A 13,468-nucleotide genomic window follows, 5' to 3' on the forward strand; every position below is an offset into this window, starting at 1 on the left:
CTGCGACGTGAAGCCCTCTTCTGCGGAAACGGCTGGTCCAGTACCCCTCGCACCTGCAGAAGAATTTCTGCTTCTGCGCAATCTCAAGTGCGAGACCAAGGTCCGCTTCTGCGAAGCTCTCCACGCCTGCGCTCCAGATAATCGCACCTGCGATGACGCAGGTGCGCCATTTTTCTCCCTTCTGCGACCCCAGTGGCAGCCTCCAGTTCCGTTTCTGCGCATCATTCCTTGCACCTGCGACCATCGCACCTGCACCCGGTGGTTCGCAGGTGCGACCACACCAGAACTAGCAGCCTTAGCCAATTGCAACATGAGACGAAATGATCTGAACCTCGTCCGAAACTCATCCGAGCCACTCGAGACCCCGTCCGAATATACCAACAAGTCCTATAAAATAATACGGACTTACTCGAGGCCTCAAATCACACATAATAATATCAAAACGACGAATCGTACCACAATTCAAACTTAATGAACTTTAAATTTTCAACTTCCAAATCTCGTGTCGAAACATATCAAATCAATCCGGTACGAACCCAAATTTTGCGTACAAATCACAAATGACATAACGAAGCTATTGAAATTTTCGAAACCAAAATTCGAACCCGATATCATCAAAGTCAACTTCCGGTCAAACTTATGAACATCTTAAACCTTTAAATTTTTAACTTTCACCGATTAGAGCCGAAACCTTCTAGAAATATCCAAGTGAAATTCCGGGCATACGCCCGAGTCCAAAATCACCATCCGGACCTAACGGAATCATCAAAACTCCGATTCGAGGTCGAATACTAAAAAGTCAAACTTGGTCAACTCTTCCAACTTAAAGCTTCAAACATGAACTTCATCCTTCCAACGAAATTCTGAAATAGCTGAAAACCAAAACCGATGATTCACACATGTCATAACACATCATAGGAAGCTATTCAAGACTTCAAATAGTTGAAAGGAGCGTAAATTTTCAAAACGACCGGTCGGATCGTTACAAAGTTGGAGATGATCCAAACATGAAAGTTGTAGCCCTTGGTGTTTAGTCTTCAAAATGTCAAACCATTTATCATTTGGGGTTCTGTACAAAAAGTTATCACCATTATACTAGAGGCTGTCTGGAAGCGTTGGGCAGCTTGTTCTTCGCGTTCGCGATTGGTTTCACGCTATCGCGAAGGGCAATTTTGAGTTGAGAAAAATTTGTGCTTAGCGATCATGAAGCATTTTCCGCGATCGCGAAGAGTAAATACCTGGGCAGAAGCTATATTTCAGGTTTTTGGTCGTTTTATTCGCATTTTTCGGATTTTGGAGCTCGGTTTGGACGACTTTGGAGATGAGTTTCACCACATGGATTGGGTTAAGTATTCTTGACTCGTTTATGATTATATTTCATAAAGTATTCTTCATTTTCGGCGTATGATTATTGATTTTTCAAGAGAAATCGGAGGAATTTTTTATAATTCCATAAAATGAATTTTCGAATTTTGAACATCGATTCAGAGTCGGATTTTAGTAAATTAGTATGGTTGGACGCGTAATTGAATGGGTTTTCGGATTTTGTAACTTTCGTCGGATTCTGAGGCGTGTGCCCCACTATTGACTTTTGGTTGACTTTTCGAGCGGAGTTGGGAATTTTTATAAATTGTTAAATATTAAGCATTGGAGTATATTTTTATTAATTTGCATGTTGTTTGACTAGTTTCGGATCGTTTGGCTTTGAATTGAGGAGATAGGAAGGCGTTCGAAGGTTGATACGCGCATAATGGAATTTTCGGAGTATTGTTTAGCTTGCTCGCCATTGGATTTGGCTTGTTCGAGGTAAGTAACACTTTTAAACTTGGAGCTGAGGGTATGAACCCCTGATTATACGTGTTATGTGATTGGTTTGGGGGTGACGCACATGCTAGATGACGGGCGTATGGGCGTGCACCGTAGAAATTGTGACTCGATCGATTCTGTGGAGCTGTGTAGTCAAATAATCTTGTCATTATCCATGTATTTTCATGTGTTAAACAAATTGAGCTATGACTCATGTTAGAAATCATGTTTAGGCTATATGCTGTCACAACCCCAGTTTTCCTCCGTAGGATGACGTGATGGCACCTAGTCTCTAAGATTAGGTAGGCCTAATAATTTGTGGGATAATTGAATATAAAGCTGAACCCAAATCTCAACATATGAAATATAAACAAGAACGATTTAAATAACTACAAATCCCAAAACCCGGTAGGAATAAGTCATAAGCTTCTAAGAGAAAATACTAAGTGTCCCTATACATCAGAGTCCAAAGAGAATGATGAAAACTACATAATAAAGATAGAGGGGGACTCCGAGGTTTGTGAACGTTGGTAGATATACCTTGAAGTCTCCGTGTACGGTCCATCTCACTAGTATCTGGCCTGGTAGGAAGAACCTGGATCTGCACAAAAGGATGTACAGAAATGTAGTATGAGTACACCACAATGGTACCTAGTAAGTGGCAAGCCTAACCTCGATAGAGTAGTGACGAGGTCAGGTCAGGGCCCTACTAGAAATAAAGGAAACAAGGCAGAAAATATAATAATATAATGAAATGACTGAGAAATGAACAACGAGAAATTTCAGAAAGGTAACAGCACAACAAATAAAGGTACCGCCTCGTAATCCCAAAAGTAAATATGCAAACAGGGGGATCTCCTGAGGTACCGCCTCGTAGTCCCAAAAGTAGCAAACAGGGGGATCTCCTGAGGTACCGCCTCGTAGTCCCAAAAATAAATATGCAACTCATAAATTATGGAACAACGAATTTACGGCAAGGAATACTACAGTTAAAGACCGAATACAATAATCAAGGAAACAGGTAATTTAACTAAGCATGTTGCATGAATTTCAAGTAAAGGTTAAGACACGTAGACATGTGATACTAGGCTAAACATGACAGCTACACATGCTAAGGCAACTCAGTTAAGGAATTTAAAAGAAGTTTACTCAGCAAGAACCGGGATTTCCACAATTAGCCTGTGTACGCACTCATCACCTCACGTACACGGCGCTCACATATAACGAATTGTTACAACAGTACCAAATCCTAAGGGGATTTCCCCGACACAAGGTTAGACAAGTCACTTACCTCAAAGCTCGCTCAATCAATCGATAAGGATGTCTTTCCCTTGATTTTCCGACTCCAAATGGCCCAAATCTAGCCAAAAAGAAATTACATACCATGAATACAACTATAAGAAACTAATTTAATTATTAAATCTACGACTTTCGCAAAGAATCGAAAAATTGCCCCAAAAAGTCTACCCGGGCCCACGTCTCGGAATTGGGTAAAAGTCACAAAATACGAATACTCATTCAACCACGAGTCCAACCATACTAATTTTACCAAATTCCGACATCAACTCGACCCTCAAATCAAACTCTCCAAATCTCTAGCCTCAAACTCTCAAATTCCACCTTAGATATACACAAACTAGGTGGGAAAATCAATGGGGAAATAAGGTTATTGATCAAAAATGAGTACCAGAGACTTACCTCAAGAAATACCTCGAAAATGCTCTCAAAAATCGCCAAGACCCGAGCTCAAAATGTTTAAAATGAAGCAAAATTGCGAACCCTTGTATTTAAGTGTTATGTCCGGCATTTCTGCTTCTGTGGAAACTTAGCCGCATCTGCGGCATCGCAAAAGCGACAACTTATCCGCTTCTACAGTTTCCCTCGCTCCTGCGATCTCCCCGTCCGCTCCTGCGGTCCTAGCTTCCTTGCCAATTTTCGCTTCTGCGGTTCAAAGCCCGCTTCTGCGGGTGCGCATCTACACAAACTCGTCCGCTTCTGCGAATAGGCCTCCCAAGCACTCGTCCGCTTCTTCGATCACTCTTTCGCAGAAGCGACTCCGCTTCTGCGGCCTTCACACCGCACCTGCAACCACATGCCATCTCCTCCAGTTCCGTTTCTGCACCCAAATGCTCGCATCTACGAGCTCGCACATGCGGTCAATCTTGCGCAGGTGTGATTACACCAGAACTGGTGCCTTCAGCCATTCTCACAAATCCATATTTGATCTGTTAACCATCCAGAATCCACCCGAGGCCCCGGAAACCTCAACCAAACTTACCAACAAGTCTTAAAACATCATATGGACTTAGTCGAGCCTTTAGATCACATCAAACAATGCTAAAAATTACGAATTGCACATCGATTCAAGCCTAATGAACTTTAAAACTTCAAACTTCTACATCCGACGTTGAAACCTATCAAATCAAGTGCGATTGACCTTAAATTTTTCACACAAGTCATAATTGACATTACGGACCTACTCCAACTTTTAGAATCGGAATCCGACCCCGATATCAAAAAGTCCACTCCCGGTCAAACTTCCCAAAAATTACCCAATTTTCGAACTTTCACCAATATACGCTAAAATGACCTACGTACCTCCAATTCAACATCCGAACATGCTCCTAAGACCAAAATTACCCTACGGAACCATAGGAACAGTCAAAACTCCATTCTAGAGTCGTCTTCACACAATTTAAATTATGGTCAATTCATACGACTTAAACTTCTATTTTAGGGAATATGTATCTCATTTCACTCCGAAACCAAAAAGTAAATCCTCCCTGCAAGTTACGTAACCACAAAATAAAATAGAGAGAGGAATAAATAGGGGTTCGGGGCTAGTACTCTCAAAATGACCGGTCAGGTCGTTACATATGCTTATCTTGTTGGGACCCACTGAGGTCATATCTGATGTTGAGTTATATGTTTAAATTGTAATTTTATACTCAGTCATATTCATTCATTTCATATCATATGTTAGTCTCTATTGCTATTCATTGACACATTATATCATCATTTTTGGGCTGATTTTCATGGTATGTTTTAGCCCGAGAGACTGGAGAGATTGATGACTGAGTGAGGCCGAGGGCCTGATTATGAGAATATTTATGGGATCGGGATGTACGTCGCAGCATGTTTTATTGATTCATGCCATGATTGGATTATTATAGCGCTTGGGTTGGATCCGCCCCTCCGGAGTCTGCACACTCATAGTAAGCGCAGGTACCTACTAAGTGTGAGTGCCGAGTGATTGAGAGGATTGAGTGACTGTGAGGAATGAGTGATTGGGACGACTGAGTGATTGAGCATGCTGAAATTACATATTTTTATTTTAAAAGTATGACTAAGTTGTAGAATTCAATTTAGAATTGAATTCCATAAATTAGTTACATGTTTTTTAAATATTTACCATAAAGCATGTGATTTGTATTTTCCAATGAAAATTATGTGTATATATATGTGGGAGTCCTAATTAAGAATTAGGGTGATATAGATCTTACACATTGTAAAGTCATGTAAAAATCAAGAGAATTATTCTTGAGAAGAAAAATGCTTTGAGAAAGTAATAGTGCAATACAAAGCCAAGATAGAAAATACTAGTACAAGAAAATTATCTCTTGTTCTTCTACCTTTGAATTGAGATATTTGAGAAAAATTTCAACATAATCTTGGGTCATCCATTTCATTTGGAACCAAAGTCCTAGTATTCTACTCAAAGAGCATGCATATGATTTTATCACTATGTTGCATTGCATTGGCATGTACATTGACATGTAGGCATAGAGATGTACTTTTCTCATGCCATTTGATAATGAAATTTCTTATTGTGGAAGAAAATTTTTGGAAAAAATCACAGTTTTCAAATTCACTCATATTTTGGTGATTTGGTGAAATGAATTGAGTTTTACTATCATCTTTGAAAAACATGCCTATTTTTCCGAAATTTTAATGAGCGGAGCATCATCTTGAGTTATTACTTGTAATTTTTTTATTTATATTGTTTTGAGTTGTTTTCCTGATTGTTGATGTTGGACTCTGACTGTTGTCCAAGCTCGTCACTACTTTCAATCTAATGTTAGGTTTATTACTTATTGAGTACATGAGGTCGGTTGTACTTATACTACACTTGTGCACCTTGCGTGCAGATTTCAGATGTTGATGTTGATGTGTATGACGGGATCTGGCATTGAAGATGTACCTACGATTCGGTCATAGCTGCCTCTTGTTCTTGGTAGCTTTAGATTTATTATTCTGTTCATGTATATTTCAAACAGATGATGTATTTTATTTCATACCAGCTTTGTAAATTCTAAATCTTATAAGCTCATGATTTGTACTACCATTCCCTGGGAAGTGTAATAAAGTCAGTTATATTATCTTTAGTTCTCAAATAAATCTCCTTTGAATCGGATTGTTGTTATTTGGCTTACCTAGCGGGTGAGGTTAGGTGCCATCACGACTAGTTGGATTTTGGGTCGTGACACCCCCTTAGGGACTTAGCCTCGCTGAGGTTTGTCCCACAACCATTCAAAGTTGCACGTGGAGTGGCTCTGATACCATCTTTGTCACGACCCCAATTTAGGACCGTGACCGGCGCATAGGAGCAAGTGCTCCCAAGTACGCCTTATCGGTATTTTATAGAAAATCGAACAGAGTTTTCCCTGTTATTGGATTATCCAAAATATTTCTTGTCTCATAAACGAATAACAACCGGCCAATATCCACCTAAATCAGTCATAATCTTCATCAACTAACCACAAACGTGTTTTCACCAATATTACCAACCTCTTCAACATAATAAAACCAAAGCCAATTAAAAAAATACGGAAAGAAAGTGCAATAATAGTAACTAGTCCATATTAACAAATGAATACTCACGACACTAATAAGATAACTATGGCTCTAAGAGTTCAAAAGAAAAGATTATAGCAAATAAATAAAACTCTTCGCCCATACGAACGAGTGTGGGGATCACCAGGAGCTATCAACTCGTGTACTCTAATTAACGAAATCATCGGTCGCGTCAACTGTTGTCTCTGTAACAAAAAAATAGCGGGGGGTGAGTCGCTAGCTCAGTGAGTAATAACACTTAACCACAACCGTTTTTAATGGGGACAAATCAGTAAACATGTCTTTATAATAATAATCAGAAACTATCATAAAAATAAAATGTCATCTCGAAAACGATAAATATAATCAGTCTATTCATGTGCTTTCTGTAACATAAATCAATTTAACAAATCGGTAATAAACACGGTAAACACTGTCTCATAGCAAATCTTTATGTTTGGGAGGTTTCCAAGAAAGGATCATGTAATCTGTATCACTCTGTGGACCCCTTCGTAAAAGAAGTCAAATATAACTGTAGGTCCTTACTCGAGGGAAAACTATAATTGTATGCTAGTTCTATCTTCCCACTAGCGAGGGTTATAACTGTAATCGGAAATCTGTAAATACAAGGTGCACCAGGTCTAACGAACCCGCCGTTAGCTACGGGATCCTTCAAGGTCTCTTCTCATTTATACTTTTCTTTGTAAACAGTAAATATTCACATGAAAGCATTTTCAAAATAGTAGAGGGCATTTCAGTTCTAATCAAATCATGTAATCCAATTCTAGGTAATCATATCTCAAGTCTAGCAATAGTGAGAACATTTTTAATAAATGTAAACATCTCAAGTAAATTATTCAGTACTATATCAAGTAAAGGACTTGTCCCACATGCAATTTCAAATATTCGTTAATATATTTTATTTTTAAAATAATGTATAAACCATGTAGGTTATGAAAATACAAATTGCGGTAAGATTACTGATACCATCTGTAACATCCCAGCCCGCTAGTGATATTATTCATTCTGGACCTAGCTAGGCTCTCACGGGTTTAAAATGTATTACTAGAGTCTAAAACATGTCTACTTATATACCCAATATTTTTTCCGTATTTTATCGATATAAAATTCGCTTAGGATATCACATAAATCCGTAAAGACCTAGACCTAGAGCGGACAATATCACTGAGCAGCCGAACAAACGTGTACATACAAGACCTACCAAAAAATCCGAAGATAATTACAAAAAGAGAGAAGGAAAAAAAAAGCTGAAGATAAGAATCAACGTGGCAACAACAATCTCCCGTAGAACACATTACTGAAAAATATCCTAAAATCTTAATCAAGTTTCAAAAAGCTGCTGTATTACTGGAAAAGGACAAGGGCCATATCTGCATAATATTATTGCTCATCCCTACGTGGCAAATGACAAGACAAGGAACACAGCTCTGACCACCACGTGGCAATGAAATATGATAAACTTCTTTTTGCATATAAATAAGATAGATGGTTTGAGAAGAATACATATACCATATTTAAGTAAATAATTATAAGGAGGAGATTTTGTTGAGGTGGTATTAGAGTAAATAATAGAAATGGAAGAAGGTGGAAGAAGTACTGTTAGAGAGGAGAAAAAGAAGAAAGTGATGGTAGCAATTGACGAAAGTGAGTGCAGTTTCTATGCATTAGAATGGGCACTTAACCATCTTTACAATTCTTTGCTGAATTCAGAGATTCTGTTATTCACTGGCCAACCTATTGCTGATTATAGCTATATCTATGCTTCTTCTTTTGGTGTTACCTGTAAGTTTATTAATTAAATTTTCTTTTTTTTCTTTATTAAGATGATTAATTTTATGTTCTTTTCCTCTTTGTCGTTTGATTTTGATTTTGCATATGGTTGTTTGCAGCACCAGAACTAATAACAAGTATACAAGAAAATCAAAGGAAAGTAACCAATGCTCTGCTGAAGAAAGCTAAGGATGTTTGTGGTCAACATGGGGTATTTGAATCAAGTCTTGTAGTTTTACTTGCATTGTTCAGGCTATAAGTAAGAGTAGAATATTTAACTTACACACACTAATGGTGTAACTTTTAAACTTTGATTAACTTATTGCAGCAGGTTTACCTTACTAATCCCAACTTTTTCTACATAGTTATATGCATCGTAAAATCTCTCTATAATAGTTTTATTTATTCCGGATATTTTTTGGATGTTATAATAAATAAGAAAAGTTTCAATCCGAACTTTTAGTGTAATTTCTACGTTTTTATATACTTTTTAAACAATAACTAAAATTGTAAGTCTAATTAAACTTTGAAAACTACTCAAATTAGTCATTTGAAGGGAGTCTTGGAGCAACAACAAACTCTGTGTGACCTATAGATCACGAGTTCAAGCCGTGGAAGAAGCCACTAATGCTTCTATTAGGGTAAATGGTCTACATGATACCCTTGGGGTGCTGATCCTTTCTCGAACCCTGCATGAATACAAGATACTTTATGTATCGGACTGCCGATACCTTATGTATCGGAATACGGACACCCCTTTATTGTTGTACAAAAGTTTTACTGTAGTAATTATTTTAAGTAGCCTTGAAGTTAAACTTCAGAATAAGAACTGGTTTAATACAACGGAGTTAGGATTTAAAGTTTGTGGGTTCTGAACTTAGACATCGAATCTATAATATATTTTAGTTATTGGGTTCGTAATTATATATTAATACAAATTTAATAGATTTTCTAATACGAATACAAGTTTTACGGTAAAACTTATCAAGTTAGGTCGAACCCGTAAAGAATACCCTACCTCGGTCCTGATAGTGGTGCTTGTTATTCAAGTATATACACAAGCTTTAGTATTGCAAAATTGATATGTGCAGATAGTTGCAGAGACAATGACACAAGTGGGAGATCCAAAGGAAACTATATGTGAAGCAGCTGAGAAGCTTCATGTAAATTTGCTTGTGTTAGGTAGCCATAACAAGGGTGCTATACAAAGGTCAGTTTTTGAATTTGCTGCATTTCAGACTCTGGACATCTTAAAAATGTATAAGATTTAGCTTTATTGAGCTTGACAAAATATTTATTTTATTTTGTAAATTGAGAAATAATGTTGTTTTTCTTTTTAAACATATGTAAAACAGGGCATTTCTGGGAAGTGTTAGCAACTACTGTGTTCACAATGCCAAGTGTCCGGTACTTGTTGTGAGGAGGACGTCGTGAAAGAAAGGAGGCAGGGGCGGAGCTAGAAGGAAATTACTATTAGATTTGTCCGAAATCCTGTATTTGTGCTACGAAGAAATTTACGAAATATGTATAAATTTTAAATTTAGAGATTAGTTTTTAGCTCTTTTAAGTAGTTATTATAGAAATTAGAATCCATAAAGTTTAAATTCTTCGCTTTAAGAAGGTTGCGTAATGTCTTATATGTTTGATCTTGTGAAGGACCATCTGTTATTATGTGATCTTGTAAAAAATAAATCATTAGTATGAAAAACATTTGTCTCAATTAGCAAAATCAATCTAACATTTGAAGTTTCCCATCAAAAGGTAAATAGAAATAGATTCGAGACCATAAAGCTTTGAATTACGTTCTGATGGATGGATTCAAATAACTACTCTTATTATTAATAACTTCTATTATTAAAATGTGTGTTTAAAGGATGCCTTAAAAGCTAATATTAACATTTTTTTCATAATAATAGTATATAAGAAATAAGTTTTGACGAATAAAATTATCTGATATGTGTGTTAGTGGTAACTATTTTATTAAAATGTGAGTAAATTGGTTCGGACACCACCGTTATAAAATAGATATAGAGAGTATAGAAATGTCACTGCTCAATCTCCTCCAAAACTCATATAACATTATCAACTCTCGTGTCTTAATTATGTGTTTTGCAAATGCTGTTAACTTGAGCAGATATGATTAACTAAAGATATCAAGTAAAAAAGGCATAAAAATGAATTATGAATATTTTCCTTTTTATTTTTCTCTCTTCTAGGTACATGTAATTCCAAAAGCAAAATTAATAAGCTTTGTAACGCTTGTTCATTATGAAAAGAAAGCTAGCATGAAACATTTAACCATAAAATTTCCATTTAGATATTATTTCTTGCCTTGATTTCTTAATATTATTTCTTAAACAATATTCCTAAACCAAATAAATTATACAATAATCTCCTATACTCATTCAACAATATCCTTTTTCTGTAATAACCGTTACCTTTATTACTCCAATGATTATCATAATTCTATTTTGGAAAGTAACTCGTATTATTATTCATTCTATTTCAGTTCAATCCATGATTTAATAAAAATAAAAATAAATCACTAGCGTCTATATCAGAAGCAACAAAATTTGGATTTGGCTTGTACATTATAAACTTTCTATAAGAAGGTGATTTGTAGCTATAAATAACTGAATTTACATGCACAGGACTTAAACTGTTTTTTTTTTTCTCATCAAAAGACAGAGAAATGGGAAAGGTATTTTCTGGGCAATTTTAGAGACATATATAATATTTATCTGAATCTTATATGCAATTTCTTTGGTACTAATTAAAGAAAAATGAAAATTGCAGGGAAAACAGCAAATGAATCAACAGGAAAACAACAAAGAATGCAACAATGGCAATAAAATGGAAGAGAAGAAGAGCACAAATGAAGAAAATAAGAATAATTCAAAAGGGGTTATTATCATATTGGGTGTTTATATTCATTGTCAAGGTTGTAAACAAGAAGTGCTTAAATCCCTTAGAGGCTTTGATGGTATAGTTTTCCCAAACCATTTTATTTTAGAACATTTCTTTTATAGTGTTTGATTCAGTTTGTGCACACCTATATTAGTCTATTCGTTACATCTTAGCAGTATAGATATTGAGTAACTCTATCCACAAATGTTTAGGAAGAAAGATTTAAGCAGTTTGAGAGAATCACGTAGAATTTTTTTGTCTCTATTGAAATTTAAACTCTGACATTTTATGATTTTTCACACAATTATTGACCGTTAAACAACACCCTTAAAGTGCATAATTCATGTTTTATTATATCTTGAATTTTTTTATTATATATTCAATCTTTTGGAGTATAATATAATGTTTTTCTATCTCAAATTTAGGTGATAATTTTTTTTTCTCTCAAATTTAGGTGTGGAGGAGATTGAGGTTGATGAAAAGAACCATAAGGTGGTGGTGAAAGGGAAAAAGGCAGATCCTTTGAAGGTGGCAGAGAGACTGACAAAGAAGAGTGGTAAACATGTGGAATTAATATCTCCAATAATTCCACCTAAGAAGAAAGAAGAGAAGAAGGAAATAAATCAAGAGGTGGAATTTAACTCTGTAATTTTTTTAATTAAACAGATTTTTTCAAGCCATTCTCTTATTCCTTATTTATTAATATTTAATAATAAGGTATTTTCATTTTTCAATTCTAATAACTAAAATCTTTATCATCTTTTTTCATTTACTAATTTATGTTTTGTCCCTTTTTCTTGGAATGCAGCCTAAGGTGGTTGAAGTAATTCTGAAATTATACTTACACTGTGAAGGATGTGCCAAAGATGTCAAGCAGTGCATTCACAAAATGCCAGGTATATTATTCCCTCATAATTATATATGCTAATATAGCAGATTACAACTTGTTCGGGAGTGAACCGTAGTTGTTGTAGAAAAGATAGTTGTTTAAATTAATTCTTCCTCTTTTCCATTTTGTGCATTATTTCCATTGAATTAGGCATTGTTTCCCAATTTTTTTAGAAGTGAAAATTGAACCAAAATACTCCACTTTTCTAAATAATTTTTTACCATACTAGTTTATGACAAGGCCTTTTTGAGTGTCACTAGTATCCTAGTTATTTAGATGGAAAATTTTGAATCTTAAAAAAAGTAGCTTGCAACATGAGAAGAGAAACTCTCACTCTTAATTTTTAAAGCAAAGCAATTGATCATTAGATTTATGATACATACACTGACCGTATAAAGATTCAATATAGTTTAACTTATTATAGCAAGTTTGCTCTTATATGAAGTTACAAATTAATGCTTATTATAGAGATTTACATATAATTATCATATGAGTAGCTTGGTCGTGTGAATATCTTTTACACCGTGTCGTTACGTTTGACATAAAATTTTATCATTTCCGTGGAGGGAGTTACCTGTAATTATCTATGCATGGCTTGGCTGTGTGAATATCTTTTACACCATGTCGTTAAGTTCGACTTAAAATCTTGTTATTTGCTGTGGATGATGAATGAGTAGGAGTTCAAACTGTGGATCCAGATATGAAGAACAACCTTGTGAAAGTTAAAGGATCAATGGATCCTCAAAAATTGGTAGAATTCATCAGCAAAAGAGCAGGGAAACATGCTGAGATTGTCAAGTCCAGTAAAATTGACAAAGAACAGAAAAGTGAAAAGTCAGAATCTGATAAAAATAAGGCTTCTGATATTAAAAAAGATTGCTCCTGTAAGCATGAATATCCTTATCCACCTCAGCTTGTTTATGCCCCTCAGCTTTTTAGTGATGAGAATCCTAATTCTTGCTCCATCTTGTGATCTTGTATGAACTTGTGATGAAGTTTCACACCATTTTACACTGAGTTTAACTTGTACAGTCAAACCTCTCTATAACATTCTCGTTTGTTCTATTTTATGGCTAGCTGTTATAGTAAAGTGTTGTTATAGAGGACATATATTATAACATAACATAAAAATCAGTTCCAAAAAAAACTTGGCTTTTATAGTGAATGGTTGTTATAAAGAGGTCTGATTGGATATACCGACAGATGTCATGTCGTTCAAATGGTATTTACGAGTAATCTTGC

The 13,468-nt window shown here is 35.6% G+C and overlaps 2 protein-coding genes across 2 annotated transcripts; both read left to right on the forward strand.

Moving 5' to 3' along the window:
* Positions 1–8,155: 8,155 nt before the first annotated feature.
* LOC107821700 (universal stress protein A-like protein) lies at positions 8,156–9,980 on the forward strand. The gene is made up of 4 exons (XM_075248478.1): positions 8,156–8,442; positions 8,550–8,641; positions 9,522–9,640; positions 9,786–9,980. The coding sequence occupies exons 1-4, from the start codon at positions 8,235–8,237 to the stop codon at positions 9,862–9,864; spliced, it is 498 nt and encodes a 165-aa protein (XP_075104579.1). The 5' UTR covers positions 8,156–8,234; the 3' UTR covers positions 9,865–9,980.
* A 1,142-nt stretch (positions 9,981–11,122) lies between these two features.
* Positions 11,123–13,199, forward strand: LOC107761700 (heavy metal-associated isoprenylated plant protein 8-like). Its single transcript, XM_075247310.1, has 5 exons — positions 11,123–11,131; positions 11,227–11,413; positions 11,792–11,982; positions 12,146–12,233; positions 12,904–13,199. Exons 1-5 carry the CDS (start codon positions 11,123–11,125, stop codon positions 13,197–13,199), a joined length of 771 nt encoding a protein of 256 aa, XP_075103411.1.
* The last annotated feature ends 269 nt before the right edge of the window (positions 13,200–13,468 follow it).

The sequence above is a fragment of the Nicotiana tabacum genome, chromosome 24, assembly GCF_000715075.1.
Source record: "Nicotiana tabacum cultivar K326 chromosome 24, ASM71507v2, whole genome shotgun sequence".
In the NCBI taxonomy this organism is placed as follows: Eukaryota; Viridiplantae; Streptophyta; class Magnoliopsida; order Solanales; family Solanaceae; genus Nicotiana; species Nicotiana tabacum.